The sequence below is a fragment of the Aethalodelphis obliquidens genome, unplaced genomic scaffold, assembly GCF_003676395.1.
Source record: "Aethalodelphis obliquidens isolate GAN/ISIS:26980383/991018 unplaced genomic scaffold, ASM367639v1 scaffold4, whole genome shotgun sequence".
NCBI classification, from domain to species: domain Eukaryota; kingdom Metazoa; phylum Chordata; class Mammalia; order Artiodactyla; family Delphinidae; genus Aethalodelphis; species Aethalodelphis obliquidens.
Genome location: NW_020837948.1, coordinates 5,747,657 through 5,768,183, shown reverse-complemented (window position 1 = coordinate 5,768,183; position 20,527 = coordinate 5,747,657). Strand labels below are relative to the sequence as shown.

At 41.4% G+C, this 20,527-nt stretch overlaps 1 protein-coding gene and 1 long non-coding RNA gene across 3 annotated transcripts in view; one reads left to right on the top strand and one right to left on the bottom strand.

Annotated features, from left to right (window-relative positions):
- Positions 1-20,277, top strand: LOC113615175 (uncharacterized). Its single transcript, XR_003430923.1, has 4 exons — positions 1-155; positions 789-1,017; positions 2,763-2,839; positions 20,229-20,277. It is a non-coding gene; the product is annotated as an uncharacterized LOC113615175 (long non-coding RNA).
- Positions 5,658-20,527, bottom strand: part of SAR1B (secretion associated Ras related GTPase 1B) — a 31,232-nt gene continuing 16,362 nt past the window's right edge. For both annotated transcript variants that reach the window (XM_027097302.1, XM_027097292.1), the window contains 4 exons: positions 13,809-13,874; positions 12,242-12,345; positions 11,058-11,189; positions 5,658-9,540 (listed from right to left, as the gene is read on the bottom strand). In XM_027097302.1, the coding sequence (XP_026953103.1) occupies positions 9,424-9,540; positions 11,058-11,189; positions 12,242-12,345; positions 13,809-13,874 (419 nt within the window). In that variant the 3' untranslated portion in view covers positions 5,658-9,423. The remainder of the gene's footprint in view (positions 9,541-11,057; positions 11,190-12,241; positions 12,346-13,808; positions 13,875-20,527) is intronic.

Below are 20,527 nucleotides of genomic sequence, written 5' to 3'. Positions count from 1 at the left end.
CCTGAAACCTTGTAACCCAGGAGGCTCGAGGTAGCCGAATTCCTCCTGTCCGGCACCCTCACCCTCTTTTGCAAAGAAGGAACGTTCCATTGCTGGGGACTGAATGTTGGGAGCAACACGAAACTCAGAAGAGCACCAGGGTTTGCAGAAGCCAAGTAAGAAAAGTGACTCAGCAAAATAAACCATCACCTGTGGATATTCTGAACTGCTATCTTGGGACGCTGGGTGATTGCCTGGTTCTGGCGACTGGTGCTTGGTATACAAAACTTTGTTTCCCACACGCCAGCTGTAATATTCACGCTCATCAGCTTACAGAAGGAAGCCTAGGAGGCTTGGGAAGGAGCTGCCGTGGACGGGCCTGATAGCTGCCTCGTCCAACGTAAGACTCCTAAATGGGTCCACGGCAAAGGGAGCAGTGTGCCCTGTAGGGACGTCAGGAACCAGAGGGGATGCTTAAATCTTAGGGACCCCTCTGCCCTCCAGGAGCACATCCTTCTGGTCAAGAAAGTGTATGGGACCAGTACCAACCTGCACCGTAAGTCCTGGGTCCTACCTGGCCCTCATCTGAGGAGCCGCATCTGGGTGATAGGACCTCAGTGTTTAGCGGGGTGGGGGGCGTGAAAGCACGTCTTCTCCACCACCTTCTCTAGGACAGCCTCTGAATTCTAGTGACAGAGAGCCTGTCACTTTATAAGCAACCCACTGCTAAGCCATCTGTATTAAATTAAAAAATGTCTTCCTTAAATTCAACTGTAATTGTCACTCTGAAACGATGTTTCTATTCACAGGTGGTTCTGAGCCCGGGAGCCACAGAGGTCAAGTCCAGTCCAGTGTTGCTGGGCAGCCCTTGGGCTGTGTGATGAGTTAGGACACCCTGCCCACCTGACTTTTCAAGTTCAGGACTTTGCTAGGGTATTAGAAGGCAGGGTACTCCCCTCATCTACTTCTATTGCGCTTCTCCTGCTCGATGGATGGAACCACCAGATCCCCACACTGTGCAGGCAAAGCCAGTCCCAGGTAAGAGGTGCATGGAGAGGGGGGTCAGAGAGGGACAGATGTGGTCTCAGCTCCCCACTCCCAGCAGTGCCCTCAGGGAGCCCCACTCCCTCAGCCCGATGTCTTGTAGGTTGTGTAGCTGTGTCAACAGCTCCAGCTCGTGTTTTATTTTGACCTCAAACATGTGTCTTCCCCGTTGTCAGCGCCACACATTCTGGTGCACATGCTCAGTGTGGCATTTTGGGGATACATGTCTGTCCAGATGTTCTCAGCTTCAAATAGTGTATCCTGATCTGATGGCCCCCTGAGCAGGCTCCCCTGGTGGATCCCCGGCTCCTGCCTTGGGCTGGAAAACATGGTCATACGTCATAAAATGTTGGTTTCGGAATCAGTGTTAGAAGTAGCCTACTTATCATGACAGGTGAGAAGCAGGTTGAAAGATGAGAGGCATCAGCCCCGCTCTTCTGCCTCCTTCTCAGTTCAGGCCTCATGTTCTCATCTTTCCCTCCACTGACATTTCTATCTAAGATGCTCTCCACGCAGCACCTCTTCAGGCTCTGGGCTCTACCGGCCCCAAATCACAGCGTGCCCTTTTCTGCCGTGCCTCTGTCATCGCCGTGCTGTCTGCTCGCACTGTTCTCTCACCCCTTCTCCACCAACCAGTTTATACACCTTCAAGATTCAGCTCTGGTGCCCCTTTTCTAGAAACCTCGATGGGGTTTGGGGGCCTTTCCCTTTTGCCTTCCATGGTGCCTTGGGCAGATCTCTGCCCGTTTTTCATCATTCCATGCTAGTCCCCAGCAGGCAGGTGTTGAGGAAATTCCTGCTGACTGACTGGTGGAAGGACAGACAGAAAGTAAGGCTAAATGTCCCAACCTGAATCCAATACCAGCACAATACTTGCGAAGTCCCTGGTGATAACGGTTTTCCACACGTAAGGTTTTGTATATGCGAGAGAGAAAAAAAAGAGAGAACCTGGTGAGCAGGGACCCCGCCTCCTACTTTGCCCAGCCCAGCCCTGCGTGTGGAGTGGTGGGCAAAGGCTGCCCACATACCAGGTAATCAGAAGGGTCAGGCACTGCTTCTCCGAAGACGCAAGGCAGATTGAGGCCCCAGAGAATCCCAGAGGGGTCCCCATGCCACCCGACTGCCAGAGGCCTGTGGATTCTGAACCTGGCCCCAAATAGAAGCTGAGGTGGAAAAAGACCCAGACTGTTCTCTAAATATCTTTGTGCCACTGCCATCTGCTGCAGTCGGGAAAGAAAGCAGCGTCGCGTGGTTTCCTTCCGGAGCTGTCAGAGCTGTGTCCCCATGCAGTAGAGCCCCTAGTTGTAAATGAGCTCTGGCGCCCAGAACAGGGCTGGAACTCTCCTGTTCTGCCCCTTACCCAAAGAGGGGCTCTTGGCCATCCAGGTCTCGAAAGTGAAGTCCCTAGAATGGAGGAAAGTCAACATGCGTTTCTCCAGACTGCAATCAGTCTGGCGCGGCTTCCCAACCAAGAGGTGGATCTAGAGAGCTCAGCCCAAACCCAAGGGCCAGGGGAAACCCTAAAAACGGTGCTGTAACTCGGTAATGTTTATAATCTCTAGTTTCTGAGATTTTGCTAATCCCGGATGAAATGAGACTACAATTCCACTGATGAGGGTCACATTCAGTTCCTTTTAGCTCAAGAAAGTAGTAAACCAAAATCTCCATTTTTGACCCCCAGGTGTTTCTCTGTCCACCTGTACCTCACCTCCAATTATTTCTTCCCTTTATTTTACCAGCCATGAAACGTGACACCTGTGAAGATTCTGACTGGAGGACTGTTACCCATTAACCCAGGCCCTTTCAATACAATCAGGTAAGAAAGCGCTTCAGTCTTCTTTTTGCAACATTACCAGCTTGTTCGTAGTGGCATAGTGCCGTCACTGAAGTCATAGTGACTTTAATAAACATGTTAAATGGTTCACCATAGTGCCCCCAATCAAAATCCACATTCCAAAGCGAGGCTTCCTTTGTTTACTAAATAATGGCCAGAAAATTATTGTCTTGGTGTCTGATTTTAAATAAATTGAGTTAAGAGGCTTTGTAAACACAGGCTCTGACCTTTGTCAATTAACTGAATCCCCAGTTGAACCCTTTATAAGGGACGCAGCAGAAACAGGGCCTGTTCTAGGACCTTTGTTAATCATCAGGTTTCTAAGCTGTTGTTCTCACCTTTCAATTAGGAGGATGGTGGCCACCACCCAAAGGGCTTCTTTTAGTTTTCTAGTTCCTCAATTCCCAAAAAGGTGTTTTTCACACTCTTTTGGGGGCTATGACATTGCATTACTTGTAGCTTTAGAACAAATATCAGATAGTCTAGTGGGATATTATATAGCTAAATTCAAGACAATGAGCTAAATAAACTGGACTTTATTTTCTTAGCATTTATCCCTTCAGTGCATTCACTACCTACCTATTAGTTTCAGTTCAACAAATAACTTGAGTCCATACTAAATCTCTATTTGATGGACCCAACTGTAATAGAATCATGATTGTTTATGTTAAGAGTTAGCATAAAGCTTGATGTCCTGCACACTGTTAGTGGGAAGGTTAAAGGGATGGCTGTAGAAAGGTTTTATATTTGGGTTTAAGTCTCAAAAGTAGCTTGATAACCCTTAACAAAATGATAAAATTTTTCATTCGAGTCACCTGAGGAGTTGAAAAAAGTCTGCATCCTGAGGGCAGCCTGGGCTTTGGGTGATTCTGGATTGCAGCCAAGGTTGAGAACCACCGACTACAGGTTACACTGACATAGGATTTACTAATAAATGAATTCTCAGGGGGAAAAAAAAGATACATTTTTTTCTTCCCTGATTGGCCAATGACCATTTAGTGTTGCTAGTATTTAGTGTTATATTACTGTTTTTCCTAAATGAAAATCCACACACTTTGGCACCAGGAAAACCTGAGAACCTTGTTGAAGATTTGGATTTCTGCCCTCCAGCCCAGCCCACCCCGGATTTACTGAATCACAATATTTGGTGGGATTCTTTTTCTTGTGTGTTTTAAAGCCAGCTCCCCCCGCCCCCGGACACACACACAGGAGATTCTGATGCATACTAAAGCTAGAGAACCTTGATGTAGATAAAACCAACCAGCTGCCTTATTTTTCACATTTCAATGGACTTGGCATTGTGTAAGTCCTACTACAGTGTGCCCATGAGTTGTTTTCAGTCTTACAAGGCAAATTAGGCCTCGGTACTTAATTTAAGCAAAGGTTCCTTGGAATCCTTGCACAAAGGGTACGTTCTATAATCTTAATAATTTCGAAGTCCAAGAAATTTCTGATAAGCACAATGAAAATTACAGTTGGATGGTAAAAATGGGACTTGACACCAGAGTGTTTCAAAGACCAGGTAATCATTTTATTTTTCTATTCCTGACACTCAAATTCATAGGGGGTGAAAAGACAATAGAACATAATCAAAATAACACACAAACACAATTCAAGGACATTTAACCAACTATTATAGCTGTTCTTTGTAAAATATATAAAGGTAAACAAACATCTTTATATAAATTAATGCTTAACAATCTGTATACACTGTAAAACAATTGTTAAAATTCACACTAAGATGCTAGTGCAAGCAGTGGTGTACAAAAGTGCAAACAAGGTTAGTGATGAAAAACTTATCACCGACTTACCACTTCAACATACTCTGCATTCAGTCAAATACTGAAGGCCTCACCACGGAAAACACTTTGATCACTTTTAAAGTTATGTGACTACATTCACCCTGAGTGCTCTTGCCTCAGTATGGCAACTGATTATGAGTTCAGGTTAGGAGCAGCACCAGGGAATCCAGAAACCCATGTGAAGTTGGCCATTCTGATGTGAATCTTCATACTTGATAATGAAAACAATTTCAAGGACAGCTTGTATGTCAAAAACTGTAGAACTGTCACCTCCCTCGACCCTCAAATATTTAAAACTAAAATTAAATCTAATTCCCCCGCTTCATTTAAAATACATGCTGAAGAATTCATCCACTCCAGTGTGGCTTTTCCACAGAAAATAATTCTGCATGAAATCACTCAAAAGCCTTTCCCATTTCTATCCTAAAATCTATTGGGGTGGGGGCACTCCTGAAACAAAGTTTACTTTGGATAAATTTGCTTTACTGTGATTACTTTGGACTCTGTTTAAAAGTGTGGTCAGGGCTTCCCTGGTGGCGCAGCGGTTGAGAGTCCGCCTGCCGAGGCGGGGGACACGGGTTCATGCCCCGGTCCGGGAAGATCCCACGTGCCGCAGAGCGGCTGGGCCCGTGAGCCATGGCCACTGAGCCTGTGCCTCCGGAGCCTGTGCTCCGCAGCGGGAGAGGCCACAACAGTGAGAGGCCCGCGTACCACAAAAAAAAAAAAAAAAGTGTGGTCAAAGCCCAGAACAATCAATCAGAGATACTAAATATATTAGCTACTTAATGTTCCAAATTATGAGGACAAAAATTAGTTCAAAATTGCATCTTCAACAGACTCTGTAGACTCCGTTTATACTCAGGGATCTTTTTATCCAGGTGTGGGCTGCGGTATGTGAGGGGTAATGGTTCCAGGGTTGAAGAGTAGAAACATGGTTTTAACAAAATTCCAATCACTTTACACAGAGGCACAGTCCCTATATTTTTAACAGCTTGTTCTCTTTCTTTTCTTCTTCCTCTTTTTCTTTTTTTTTTTTTTGGTTAAAAAGCACTAATTTGCATTTCAAAAGGACAATGATGGAAATGACCAGAAACATAAATATGGAGCTTTGAGAATTTAGTCCTTAATTGAAGATATACTGTTTTCTGAACTCTCAACTATTCATTACAAAAAAAATTTTAATGTTTATAGAAAATCTTTAATTCCCTATTAATTTTGCATCCAGAAGTTTATATTTGCTAATCTCTACTTTTTTCATGCTCTCTTGGAGACTTTTTGAAGCTTCACCAACTTTTACATACGTTTAAAATGATTCAAACAGGGACTTCCCTGGCAGTCTCCACGATTCCAATGCAGGGGACACGGCGATCCCTGGTCGGGGAACTAAGATCCCGCCTGCTGCATGGCACGGCCAGAAAAAAAAAAATCCAAACCATATACTCTAAATAAAATCAACACAAGATTTTCTGAGAGACTTCCTTTTATATTAGCTATTTTCAGTGTACTCTGGTCAAAATTTATTTGGCAATAGAAGTCTTGCAAACTTCAGTCCTGTAAGTGACTAAGACTGAAATGCTACGTTGAGCCACATACCAAGTACAGTTTCAGAAAATGTAAACCTGTCTCCTGAAACTCTCAAATCATGTCAGCTAGAGGTATTCTGTTTTTAATGATGGAACTTGTGAAAATGCTGGGTTAATTAAATCATTTTGCAGACGGCAAGAAACACTGTTATCAAATATTACTCTATTTTAATGATTTACAAGTAACTTACATGCTGGAAAGCGCTACACAGAAGTGTGAGCCAGTTGAAAACTAAAGAAAAGAAATGTTCTGTGTATACATTGTAAACCACAGTAAATTTGTATATGTACACAGGCACACAAAACTAAAATTTAGATCTATGCAGGCAGTATCTGAATTCATACTTCTTTGGCACTCAGAGATACTGGGTCAACTAAGCCAATGGTGAAGAATATTTTTTCATATGCTTTAGGAAATATCTGTGCCCCAATTTTTAAAAATGCTATAATCTTCAATCTAAAAATTCACCAAGATAAACTGGAATCCATCAATTTAAACAGTTACACAAAAGTATAATTAACAGCAGTCATTGAAACAGGTGTTGAGGTTGAGAAGCTCTTCTTTAAAAATACAAAAGCCAGCTGAGACCCTCTATTTTTAGTTTTGGACTTAAGATTTTAAAACATCTTTTGAACACTTCCTGATTTATATGGAATCCAATCTTAACTTGTATACAACAGTGTTAATTACATTTTCACACTCTACAGTGGGAGGAACAAAATTAACCTATGTCCCCAATACTACCATTTACCCAAAAACTACTCCGCAAATGTGCACACTTGCACAGGCACATACAGAGTATATGTTTTCCCCATGTGCTTTTACTGCTTCTTGGCATTCTCTTAACTTGCTTCTCCTGAAGGAAGCAGTGACTTAGTGTATATGCTCTGAGGAGCTCTCAGAACTAGATGGTATGCCCAATGGCTGGGGAACTCTGAGGCCCATCTCCCTGGAGCTGGCAGGAAAGTGCAGCTTCATTTCCAGAGGTTCAGGCCATAAGACTCTTACATCATTGGGAAAATATCCACAGTTTAGTGTGGTCCACAAAGTGACTTTGTTCCTTTGATCCCAGTGACAGACCTAGAATGAGAGCTCTGGAACAATATATTTTGTACCAGAAAGCAAATCCCCTCTAGAGAAACCACTAAGCTTTTTCCTTTATACCAATTTATAACACAAATAATTAACTTCTCAATTATCACAATAGATACTAGGAAATACTTGAAGAAAGGCATGTCCCTGTAAATATTGAAAAGATACCATCAACAAGAGGCAATTACTTTTAATAAGGCTTAAGTTCTGTCTGGTCAAGACGTTAAAAATGAGTACTTTAAACATATCTGGCAGAATAAACCAAGAGGCTGAAATGTCATTTGCTACTTTTCCCATGGTGCTACTGATGTTTCTAGGCAGGGAGAAAGCTTTTTATTTTCATTTAGAAGGAAGCTGAAAGTGAAATAGAATAGGTGAATTCCTAAAACCAAATGTCATGGTGAAATGACCTTGTTGGTTTAGCCAACTGGTAATTCCTTCCAGGCATATCCTTCAATCCTTATTTGCTTCATATATTACATTATTGATGACAGAAAGGACTACAGTAACTCTGATTTGGACAATAGCTAGAGAAAAACACTGATTCTGATATTAAAATTACTCTTGATGGAATTGGAGCAATCTATTCTCAATGGAATTGGTTAAATATACTATGAAACCTTGGTTTATGACCAAGAGAGGAAACCTTAAGCTTGACAGTCTTTAAAAATAAATATTTGGCACTTGTCTTTCAGCGAAGTATGGGAATCTCTGACATATGGAAAAAAAGAACTCAATTTCTTAGGAAATTAAAATGCTTTAAAAAGCTAACTAAAATCTTACTAGAAAGCCTGTCAATGAGGTTTGCAGACACTATCGCATGGCAAGAATTGCATCTAAAAACAAAAGCCTTTTGTGCTATAAAGTGAGAGCTAGCTGAGAATAAAAAAAAAGAAAATTAAATACATGGATTCATTTTCTTTCCACCAAGAAATAAAATACGCCAAAAATGCAAAAGAGCTGTAGGACAGGAGCAAAATCCCCAAATATCTCAGTGACAAATGAAGGAGAATAGGCTCTTTTTCCTCAGATGCACGCCTCCACGATGAGACTGTGCACAAGACCCTACTTGTCGTTTGCCCTGGAGAGTACCATTAAGTATAAAGAGACTGGGGAGTACCTCTAAATGTGGGGAGACTGGTGCCTGTCACTACTTTTGGTGAAGAGGCACAGAATACCAAACCAGTAAGATGGAGCACTTCAGAATGAGACAACTGGAATGGGCCTATCAAACCAAAAATTAACCTTGGGTTGTACCAGAAGATGTGCTTTTCTGCAGAAGGCCAATCCCACAGGGACTAGGACATGGACCCCATCAGCATTGGTAACGGTAGTGTTACAGATAAAAATACACATGATTCAGAGATAAATGTGGTATAAGGTACAACCAAACACAACTTGTCTCCTGGAAAATGCAAAAGCCTCTAGGAACTTAAGCATTATTCTAAATATTCTGAAGCAGTCTCCTTTCCCAGTAACTCCCTCATATAGATAATAGTAAACATACAAAATTTCAGAGCATACTAGCCAGATAAGACACATTAAAACGAAACATTTGCCCAATAAGGATGCCAAACGTTAGGGTTCGCTTTATTGCATGACGTTTGCATAAGAAAAAATAATGAAAACTGTAAGGCATCATGCAGTCATCAATAAGCTAATTATTAACTGTTCACTTAAGATAGGTGGACACATAATCTAAAATTAAAAAACTAGTTCCAAAAAAGTACATAAAAAGTTTAACATGATGAACTTTTAAATATGGTTTACATTTGTAGTTTCATATTGTTAAAAAGTGCTTCAAAGGTAGTCTGGAAAGTTGCTCTTTAAAAATGGTGCTGGGGGTAATGTCAGATTATAAACTAAATTCTAATTATTTTTATGGAATTAGAAAGCTACATTGTGATATTCAGCTTACTTGAATCAGTCGTCAATTCTCACTCAAATTAGGTTGATAAGATATTAATAATGTAAAAAACATCTGTTTTCTAACCAACAAAAGTCTATCGAATTCAAGTTATGCGTGTCGAGTGATCAAATCTCTGAGTAGGCCTGAATGGTGAGACCCTGAACCGATGCGGGCTGCTGTCAGTCGATGTACTGCGCCATCCAGCGGAAGCCTTCTCCATAGCCTTGTCTTTTGAGCACACTACACATAAAGACTTCTAAGGGCCGGGCATTCAGTTCTTTCAGAGATACACTGCCCTAGAAGAGAAGATAGACATTATGCTGAATGACCCCTTAATGAAATAAAAGCTCCACTCCCCAGGAGAACTGCAGCTCGTACATCTTAGAACAAAGGGTGACTGTGATAAAGCCGCGGCTGTTTGGCATCCAAGTACCCTCCCCTAAACACACAGGACGTCTCCTCTCACTCTGCTGGAGGACAGGATGTCTGCTCAGTGGGACAGAGGTGAGCTTGTGAGGCACACAAGAATGAAAATAATCTGTGACTTAGAAAAAATTCAAGTTACCTGGGACAACTGGCTTCACTTATACTAAAAACAAACATTCTCTGAGTAGGTTTATGACTAAACAAGGCATTTCTTAAAATTAATGTGGAGCAGGGACTTCCCTGGCAGTCCAGTGGGTAAGACTCTGAGCTCCCAATGTGGGGGGGCGCCAGTTCGACCCCTGGTTGGGGAACTAGGATCCCACATGCAATGCAGCATGGCAAAAAAAAAAAAAAAAAAAAATTAGTGTGCAGTTATTAAAAAGAAGAAACAGAAAATAGACCAAAGTCTACCATATCTAACATAAGAGTCTCCTTCCATAGGCTGCAATATTTCTCTACTCTGGGATTTTTTAATACTAAGGTCCTTCCCCAAAACAAATACCAGTAAAAATGAATGCAAAAATAATGTGTCTTAAAGCTTATTATAAATCATATGTTCAGAAAACCCCAACACTGCTATGGCCAAGTTTACATTTTATTTTTATCTGTGGTGAACTCTTAAACACTGAACTGAGGGCCTAAATACACTACTGGTATGCTTAAACATTCAAGTATATTATTTAGTGGCTAATTCTGAAAAATTATGACAAATAAGACTTTGAAAGCTTTCATTTAGTTTCTCATAAGCATAGGCTTTGACTTTTTTTTTTTTTTTTGCGGTACGTGGGCCTCTCACTGTCGTGGCCTCTCCCGTTGCGGAGCACAGGCTCCAGACGCGCAGGCTCAGCGGCCATGGCTTACGGGCCCAGCCGCTCTGCGGCATGTGGGATCTTCCCGGACCGGGGCACGAACCTGTGTCCCCTGCATCGGCAGGCGGACTCTCAACCACTGCGCCACCAGGGAAGCCCGTAGGCTTTGACATTTTTGATATCACCAAGAAAAGGTTTCATTTCATTCAGTGGTAGAAAGAAAATAAATGAAGACATTAAAAAAAGACCCAAATGTATAAATGACAGTTTTTAAGAAAAAAATATGATAATGGGCTTATGAGGTAGGACAATAATAATTTAAAGACATCTGGTTAAAAAAAAAAAAAAAAAGACATCTGGTTATACACCTGAAACTAGTATAATGTTGTATGTCAACTATACCCCAATTAAAAAAAAAAAAAAGCCAGACTGTACCAATTAAACCAATAAGAATGATTACTGTTAGGGGTAGTGTGGGAACACACTATTTCAGAAGATTAAAAAAAATAAAATAAAAAGATATTTGTACTACTGAATGAAATATTCACACTTGTCAAAATTTTTTTTTTTTTTTTTACCTTTCCTGTTGTCTGACCATATAAACCAAACATCTCTCGCAACCTCTCTTCACTGATGGCTTCAGGTCTGTCAATCTTATTTCCAAGAATCAGTATAGGCACATTAGCAACAGTTTCATCTGTCATTAGTGACTGAAAAACAAAACAAAACAGAATGAACGACAAGATGTTGATATGAAACCATCCAAAGGTTCACTTGTGACAAGCTACCAAATGGGCATCAAGGACTCATTCTCTATCATACCCGTCAGTTTGGCTAACTTTCTTTGGCAAACTCTCCCTACATTTTAAAGTGAGCTCAACAAACCCAAAGCTCAATTCTTCTGCCTCCCTAAGTCTCCTTCTGTAAATGCTCACTCTGTGAATAGACCCAACACTTTGAAGCATGCAGACCTGGTTTCATTTCTAGTTCTGCTGCTTTTGAGTTGTGAGATCTTACACAAATAAGGCTCATTGAAGTTCAAAGAGAATTTGCAATAGTACCACCTACCTTATGGAGTTAATTTGAGAATTAAATGAGGTAATATGCACAGTGCCGGGCACAAAGTAGGAACTCAGGAATTCCCTGACCCTGTTTCAAGACCAGAGACTATCTGGACTTTTCCACATGAATAAGTACTTGTTTGCTTGCTCTAGGCAGAGGCATGGCCAGGTCAACCTTCCATCAAATCATGGACCTGCTTTCTCTGTGGACCCAGATCTAGCACTGACCTTGCCTACTGCTTCTGAGCCCCTTTATGAAGCATGTGACCTGGGAGACGGGAGAGGTGGTGGCTACACATGGCCCTGATCACTCCTGGGAGCGGTGACAAAGATAGCATGTTATGCCATTTCCAGGTTCTGGCTAACTCCTGAAGAAACCAGCATCCTAGGAGGACCAGGGGCTTCAGATCAAGACACTACAGGAATGTAGCAGACATGAAATATACTACAAGGGCACACTCTGCACAGAGTGAGCCCAAGCCTTCAGGAAGGAAGTCTGCATTAGTACCTCCTCAATAGCTATAATTACTCCAAGCTACTCCCTCTACATTCTAAGTAGAATAATCTCAGAACTCCACAAATTGTCAGGAGTTACATCAGAGGCTGCAAAAAAGCCACACTCTGATACCTACATATCCAGCCTATTTCCTCAGGCTTACCAGAGTGATTCAACTGTGTTTAGTTTTAATTATTTAACTTACATCAAGCTCTTCTTTTGATTCTAACAGCCTTTCATGGTCTGCACAATCCACCAGAAATACAATGCCATTGATAGCAGGCAGGTAGTTTTTCCACACTCTTCGAGCTAATAAAAACAATCAGGAGTTAGATTTTATTTGCTGGTCAAACCTAGCAGATAGTTTGAGGGAAGAGTCCAACAAGATATCAAGTGTAATTATCCCTTAGCTTCTGCTACTTCATTATATACTCAAGTCAATCTTTCACCCAATATTGCCAAAATCTTTCCAGGTGACCAAAGAAGAAATAACAGGTTTTCCTTGATTGTGGGCAAGTCAAATACTTCACTCTGCCCCAATTTTCCTATGTTAGAAGAAGAATTAATATTTGCTACTAATGGACAAGGATGCACATTAAGTTCATTGGAGGGACCACTACTATTTCTTATATGCAGTATTCATTTTTTTGACATTCCTAGTTTATCAGTTTTTTGCCAGTGATAAATCTGGAGTCAGTGACAGAAGGAAATTAGTATCGGGTACAGACTTGTTAAGTTAAAATAATAAACTGTTCTACTCATAACAGAAATTAAAGTTTATGAAACCATTAGGGTAATTTTTGCCATGACATTCTCTTTAGAGGGGAAAACAGTTTTGGGGGTACCCTAGGGGAAGGTAACTTTATTTTCTGACTTCAGTTTTATAATATACCTTAAAATAATATAGAAATGAAGTCTCAAACTCCATTAGGTTCTAAATCTAATGATTATATTCCAGGAATTAGTTTATGTATATTTTAAACAATTGATATATGTCTCAAATGTGCTTTCACTAGCCACAGGCTTTGTAATATTCATTATTTATGAATTACCATGTGGTGGATACTGCTAAGTCCTTTTGGGGATATTAAAAAATAACTAGGATTTCAGTCCCATTAAGTTTAGTAGAGGAAATAAGACAGTCGTTCCACACTTGCAGATATGTATACAAACGCACTAATTGCTACGTTAAGTATAGTTGAGAGCACTCCCAGCTGGGAGTGGCTTCTCAGGGGAGGCAGCGGGACTTACACTGGGCCCTGAAGGTGGGTTACCTATGTGCAGATGGGGATGGCATAAGCACAGAGGTGGGAGAACACCAAGATGGTTTGGTTTGGTTGGAGTAAAGAGAATGGGAAAGGGTATAGTGGGAAATAAAGACTCAAAAAGTAAAGTGTGATCAGATCATAGAGATCCTGAGTGCCAGGGCAGTGAGTTTGGCCTTTATTTTATAGGTAATGAGTTAGCCACTGAAGGTTTTTCATACAGAGCAATGACATATTCATAACATGATTACGACAGTAAGCGAAAGGGGGACTGGAGCAGGGAAAGAATGGAGGCTAAATTTTACTCATATGCTTTACCACCAAAAGCAATTCAGACTTAAATTGGAGTACCATGAAAATCATCCTTTGCATTTAAAGCGTTTATCTAGGGGTAATAACTCCTAAATTTTAAGTCTACTCTGGCTTTCTTTGAATAGAATGAGGTTTCATGCACTGGAACATAATGGTCACATTTTTATTAAATAAAACAAAGCAATAGAATCTCACCTTGAACATGTCCACCCAGATCAAAAGTTGTAAATGTCATGCCAGCAATGGTTAGTTCTTCTGACGCTAAATAATAATACAAAATATTTTAACAACATGAAAATTAGACATCCGTTCCTGATATATATTGCCACTTAAAGTTTGATTTACTTTAATTGCAAATAAGGTCAAATCAAAAAGCAATTCTCTGTTGTAACTACTATATTCCCTTTCATATTGCCAATATAATGCACGTAAATGGTAATATTCATTTCTAGTATTCACTACCCACCACAAATCCAACACTTACTTATTTTTCCTTCTCTATCCTGCTGAAATTGACAATTATTTACTGTGAATTCAAGTGACTGCTCCAACCTAATAATTTTTCCTGTAATTCATCTTAAACGATAAAGGTGAAATAACAGTATTCTCTCATGGCTGTCATATTTCGCAGGTGACAGTCTTTAATGACAAACACAATTATAATAAAAAATTTGGCTATTATTTCTTCAAATATTTTTTCTGCTCCCTTCCTTCCCCTTCTGGGACTTCAATGATAGGTTTGCTAGACTACTTAATATTGTCCCACAAGTTACTGAGGCTCCGTTGATTTTTTTTTTCAGTCATTTTTCTCTGTGTTTCTTTTAGTTTCTATTGCATTGACTTAAGTTCACTGGTCTTTCCTTCTGCAGTATTGGCACTAATTTGCTATTAATCCTTGGGACTTCCCTGGTGGTCCAGTGGTTAAGATCTGTGTTCCACTGCAGGGGTGCGGGTTCAACCCCTGGTCGGGGAACTAAGATTCCACATGCCGTGCAGTGTGGGACACCCTCCACCCCACAAAAAAAATTGCTATTAATCCTATCTAGTGAAAATTTCATTTCAGATATTTTATTTTTCTTTTCTATAAGTTCCATTTGGTTCTGTCTTATATCTGCCATTTCTCTCCTCATTATGTTCATGTTCCCCTTAAATCCTTTTTTTTTTTTTTTTTTTTTTTTGCGGTATGCGGACCTCTCACTGCCGTGGCCTCTCCCGCCGCGGAGCACAGGCTCCGGGCGCGCAGGCTCAGGGGCCATGGCTCACAGGCCCAGCCGCTCTGCGGCATGTGGGATCTTCCTGGACCAGGGCACGAACCCGTGTTCCCTGCATCGGCAGGTGGACTCCCAACCACTGCGCCACCAGGGAAGCCCTCCCTTAAATCCTTAAGCATATTCATAACAGCTATTTCAATGTCCTTATTTGCTAATTCCATCATCTTTTTTACTTCTGCCATCATCTTTGTTACAATCTGTTTTTACTGATTAATTTTTCTCCTGGTTATGGATCATACTTTCCTGCTTCTTTGCATGTCTAATAATTTATTGAATGTTGGATTTTTAAAAAATTAATTAATTTTGGGCTGCACTGGTTCCTCCCTGCTGCGCGCAGGCTTTCTTTAGTTGTGGCGAGCAGGGGCTACTCTTCCTTGCAGTGCGTGGGCTTCTCATTGCGGTGGCTTCTCTTGTCGCGGAGCACGGGCTCTAGGCACATGGGCTTCAGTAGTTGTGGTGCACTCACGGGCTTAGTTGCTCCGCGGCATGTGGAATCTTCCCGGAGCAGGGATCGAATCCGTGTCTCCGGCATTGGCAGGCGGATTCTTAACCACTGTGCCACCAGGGAAGTCCCTGGATGTTGGATTTTGTTGTATCCTTTTCAAGAAAGTTGGACTTTGGGAATTCCCTGGTGGTCCAGTGGTTAGGACTCAGCGCTCTCACTGCAGGGACCCTGGTCAGGAACTAAGATCCTGCAAGCCACGGGCCGAAAAAAAAAAAAAGAAAAGAAAGTTGGACTTTGTTCTGGCAGGCAGTTAAATTGCTTGCAGATGAGTTTTGTTTTTTTTTTTTGTGGTACGTGGGCCTCTCACTGTTGTGGCCTCTCCCGCTGCGGAGCACAGGCTCCAGACGTGCAGGCTCAGCGGCCATGGCTCACGGGCCTAGCTGCCCTGCGGCATGCGGGATCCTCCTGGACCGGGGCACGAACCCGTGTCCCCTGCATCAACAGGCGGACTCCCAACCACTGCGCCCCCAGGGCAGCCCTGCAGATCGGTTTTTAAGTTTTGTAGGGCAGACCTAAGTAGCCTTTACTTTGGAGCTACTTTAGCCCCATTACTAAGATATGATCCTTTGGAGTATTCAACAATGTCTCTCCTTTTTGGCTGGTGCGAACTTGGATTCCCGGCCCCTTGTGAGCTCTGGGAATTATTTGGCTAACAACTCCACTATAACTGTTCTTCCAGAAATTATTCTTTGACTGGCCATGTGTATTTCACTCTATGTATGCACAGATTGGTAATCAGCCATGAAAATATCTGGAGTTCTGGGATTTGCCTGGTGGTCCAGTGGTTAAGACTCCATGCTTCTACTGCAGGGGGCCCATGTTTGATCCCTGGTCAGGGAACTAGATCCCGACTGCATGCCACAACTAAGAGTTCGCATGCCACAACTAACACCCGGCGCAGCCTAAATAAATATATATATTTTTTTAATTTCTGGAGTTCCTTCTCTGCAGAGCTCCTTCCTCTGTGGTAATCTGCCCAGCAAATTCTAGTCACCTCAGCCTCCCCAAATTCTGGTCTCTGTCTCCTCAACTCAGTAAGACTACTAGGTTGTTTGGGTTTCCTCTCCCTACACCATGATCTGAAAATTACCTCCTGTGATAAAACTTGAATAGAGAAGCATTTGTTTTTCTTCTCTCAGGAATCATAGCCCTGTGCTATGTTGTAGTAGATATTTTTGTCCAGTTTTCTAGTCATTTACAGTGGGATGGTAATTCCAGACTCTGTTATTCCCTCATGGCCAAAAGCAGAAGACCCCCTACAATTACAATGAAAGGTTCAGTATAATTGTTAACTATTCAATATAACTATGAGACCCCAGAGTAGTTTATCTTGCTAAAAAATTCTGTATGAAGACTGCCAACTGAATGAATAAGTAATACAATTTGTGTTCAAAGCATGATCCTTTCCATAAGGAAAAGATAACGCTTGGATGTGGTTGGCAAACTACCCTATGGTTACAATCCCCAGTACACTCCGTGCTTTGTAAAAGAAGTCCCAATTTGATTAAGATACAGAATACTGTTAACATCCCCGCAAGTTCCCTCTTGCCCCTTCCCAGTCTACACCTCCACTCCCAGAAGCAAGCACTGATCTGAATTCTATCACCACAGGTTTGTTTTGCCTGTTTTAGAATTTTATATAAATGGTATCATATAGTATATAAATTTTGTGACCAGCCTCTTCCATGCAATATAATATGCGTCATATGTATCAGCAGTTTATTCCTCTTTCTTGTTGAGTAGAATCCCATTGTTTATCCATTCTATTTTTGAAGGACATCTGAGCTGTTTCCAGTTTGGGGCTACTACAGATAAATAAAACTGGTATAATAAACATTCTTGTATGAGAATTTTGGTGAACACATGTTTTTCATTTCTCCTAGATAAATACCTAGCAATAGAACTGCCAGATCATAGGGTAGATATATGTTACCTTTTTCACATATGCTTTTTCTTTTTAAATTTTTATTGGAGTATAGTTGATTTGCAATGTTGTGTTAGTTTCAGGTGTACAGCAAAGTGAATCAGTTATACATATATACCCATTCTTTTTCAGATTCTTTTTTTTAAGATTTTTTAAAGATTTATTTATTTATTTAAAAGATTTATTGTTTATTAATTTATTTTGGCTGTGCCAGGTCTTAGTTGCAGCACATGGGATCTTCGTTACCGCATGTGGGATCTTTAGTTGTGGCATGCAGGATCATTTGTTGCGGTATGCAGACTTCTTAGTTGTGGCATGTGGGATCTAGTTCCCTGACCAGGGATCGAACCCGGGCCCCCTGCACTGGGAACATGGAATCTTACCCACTGGACCACTAGGGAAGTTCCTATTTATTTACTTATTTTGGTTGAGCTGGGTCTTAGTTGAGGCACATGTGACCTTCGTTGCCGTGTGCGGGATCTTTAGTTCTGGCATGCGGAATCTTTCACTGCGGCATTTGAACTCTTAGTTGTGGCAGGCATATGGGATCTAGTTCCCTGAACAGGGATTGAACCCGGGCCTCCTGTGTTGGGAGCAAGGCATCTTAGCTACTGGACCACCAGGGAAGTCCCCAAATTCTTTTCCCATATAGGTTATTACAGGATATTGAGTAGAGTTCCCTGTTAGTTATCTATTTTTTAAAATTTCTTTTTAAAAAATTAATTTATTTTTATTTTTGGCTGCATTGGGTCTTCATTGCTGCACGCGGGCTTTCTTTAGTTGCGGTGATTGGGGACTACTCTTCGTTGCGGTGCATGGGCTTCTCTTGTTGCGGAGCACAGGCTCTAGGCACGTGGGCTTCAGTAATTGTGGCACGCGGGCTCAGTAGCTGTGGCTTGCAGGCTATAGAGGACAGGCTCAGTAGTTGTGGCTCATGGGCTTAGCTGCTACGCGGCATGTGGGATCTTCCCGGACAAAAGCTCGAACCTGTGTCCCCTGCATTGGCAGGCAGATTCTTTTTGGTTTTTTTGAATTTTATTTTATTTATTTTTTTATACAGCAGGTTCTTATTCGTTTTCCATTTTATACACATCAGTGTATACATGTCAATCCCAATCTCCCAATTCATCACACCTCCCCACCCCCCGGCCGCCACTTCCCCACCTTGGTATCCATACGTTTGTCCTCTACATCTGTGTCTTTATTTCTGCCCTGCAAACTGGTTCATCTGTACCATTCTTCTAGGTTCCACATATATGCGTTAATGTACAATATTTATTTTTCTCTTTCTTACTTACTTCACTCTGTATGACAGTCTCTAGATCCATCCACGCCTCTACAAATGACCCAATTTCGTTCCTTTTTATGGCTGAGTAATATTCCATTGTATTTATGTACCACATCTTCTTTATCCATTCGTCTGTCGATGGGCATTTAGGTTGCTTCCATGACCTGGCTATTGTAAATAGTGCTGCAATGAAGATTGGGGTGCATGTGTCTTTTTGAATTATGGTTTTCTCTGGGTATATGCCCAGTAGTGGGACTGCTGTGTCATATGCTAATTCTATTTTTAGTTTTCTAAGGAACCTCCATACTGTTCTCCATAGTGGCTGTATCTATTTACATTCCCACCAACAGTGCAAGAAGGTTCCCTTTTCTCCACACCCTCTCCAGCATTTGTTGTTTGTAGATTTTCTGGTGATGCCCGTTCTAACTGGTGTGAGGTGATACCTCACTGTAGTTTTGATTTGCATTTCTCTAATAATTAGTGATGTTGAGCAGCTTTTCATGTGCTTCTTGGCCATCTGTATGTCTTCTTTGGAGAAATGTCTATGTAGGTCTTCTGTCCAGTTTTTGATTGGGTTGCTTGTTTTTTTAATATTGAGCTGGCAGGGGGATTCTTAACCGCTGTGCCACCAGGGAAGTCCATAGTTATCTATTTTATATATAGTAGTGTGTATATGTTAATCCCAATCTCCTAATTTATCACTTCCCCCCACGTTTCCCCTTTGGTAACCGTAAGTTTGATTGCAAGATCTGTGAGTCTGTTTCTGATTTGTAAATAAGTTCATTTGTATCATTTTAAAATTAGATAGATTCCACATATAAGTGATATCATATGATATTTGTCTTTGTCTGACTTTACTTCACTTAGTAGGATAATCTCTAGGTCCATCCATGCTCCTGCAAATGGCATTATTTTGTTCTTTTTTATGGCTAAGTAATATTCCACTGTATATATGTACCACATCTTCTTTATCCATTCCTCTATCGATGGACATTTAAATTGCTTCCATGTCTTGGCTATTGTAAATAGTGCTGCAGTGAACATTCAGGTTCATGTATCTTTTTGGATTATGGTTTTCTCTGGATATATGCCCAGGAGTGGGACTGCTGGATCATACAGTAGTTCTATATTTAGTTTTTTAAGAAACCTCCATACTGTCCTCCATAGTGGCTGTACCAATTTACATTCCCACCAACAGTGCAAGAGGGTTCCCTTTTCTCCAGACCCTCTCCAGCTCTTATTGTTTGTAGATATTTGATGATGGCTATTCTGACCAGTGTGAGGTGATATGTCATTGTAGTTTTGACTTGCATTTCTCAAATAATTAGTAATGTTGAACATCTTTTCTTGGGCTTTTTGACCATCTGTCTGTCTTCTTTGGAGAAATGTCTATTTAGATCTTCTGCCAATTTTTTGATTGGGTTGTTTGTTTTTATGATATTGAGTGGCATGAGCTGTTTATATATTCTGGAGATTAATCCCTTGTTGGTCTCTTCATTTGCAAATACTTTCTCCCATTCTGTGGGTTGTCTTTTTGTTTTGTTTATGGTTTCCTTTGCTGTGCAAAAGCTTTTACACTTAATTAGGTCCCATTTGTTTATTTTTGTTTTTATTTTCATTACTCTAGGAGGTGAATCAAAAAAGATATTGTGGGACTTCCCTCGTGGTGCAGTGGTTAAGAATCTGCCTGCCAATGCAGGGGACATGGGTTTGAGCCCTGGTCCGGGAAGATCCCACATGCTGCGGAGCAACTAAGCCCGTGAGCCACAACTACTGAGTCTGAGCTCTAGAGCCCGCAAGCCACAGCTACTGAGCCCGTGAGCCACAACTACTGAAGCCTGCACACCCTAGAGCCTGTGCTCTGCAACAAGAGAAGCCACTGCAATGAGAAGCCCATGCACTGCAAATAAAGAGTAGCTCCCACTC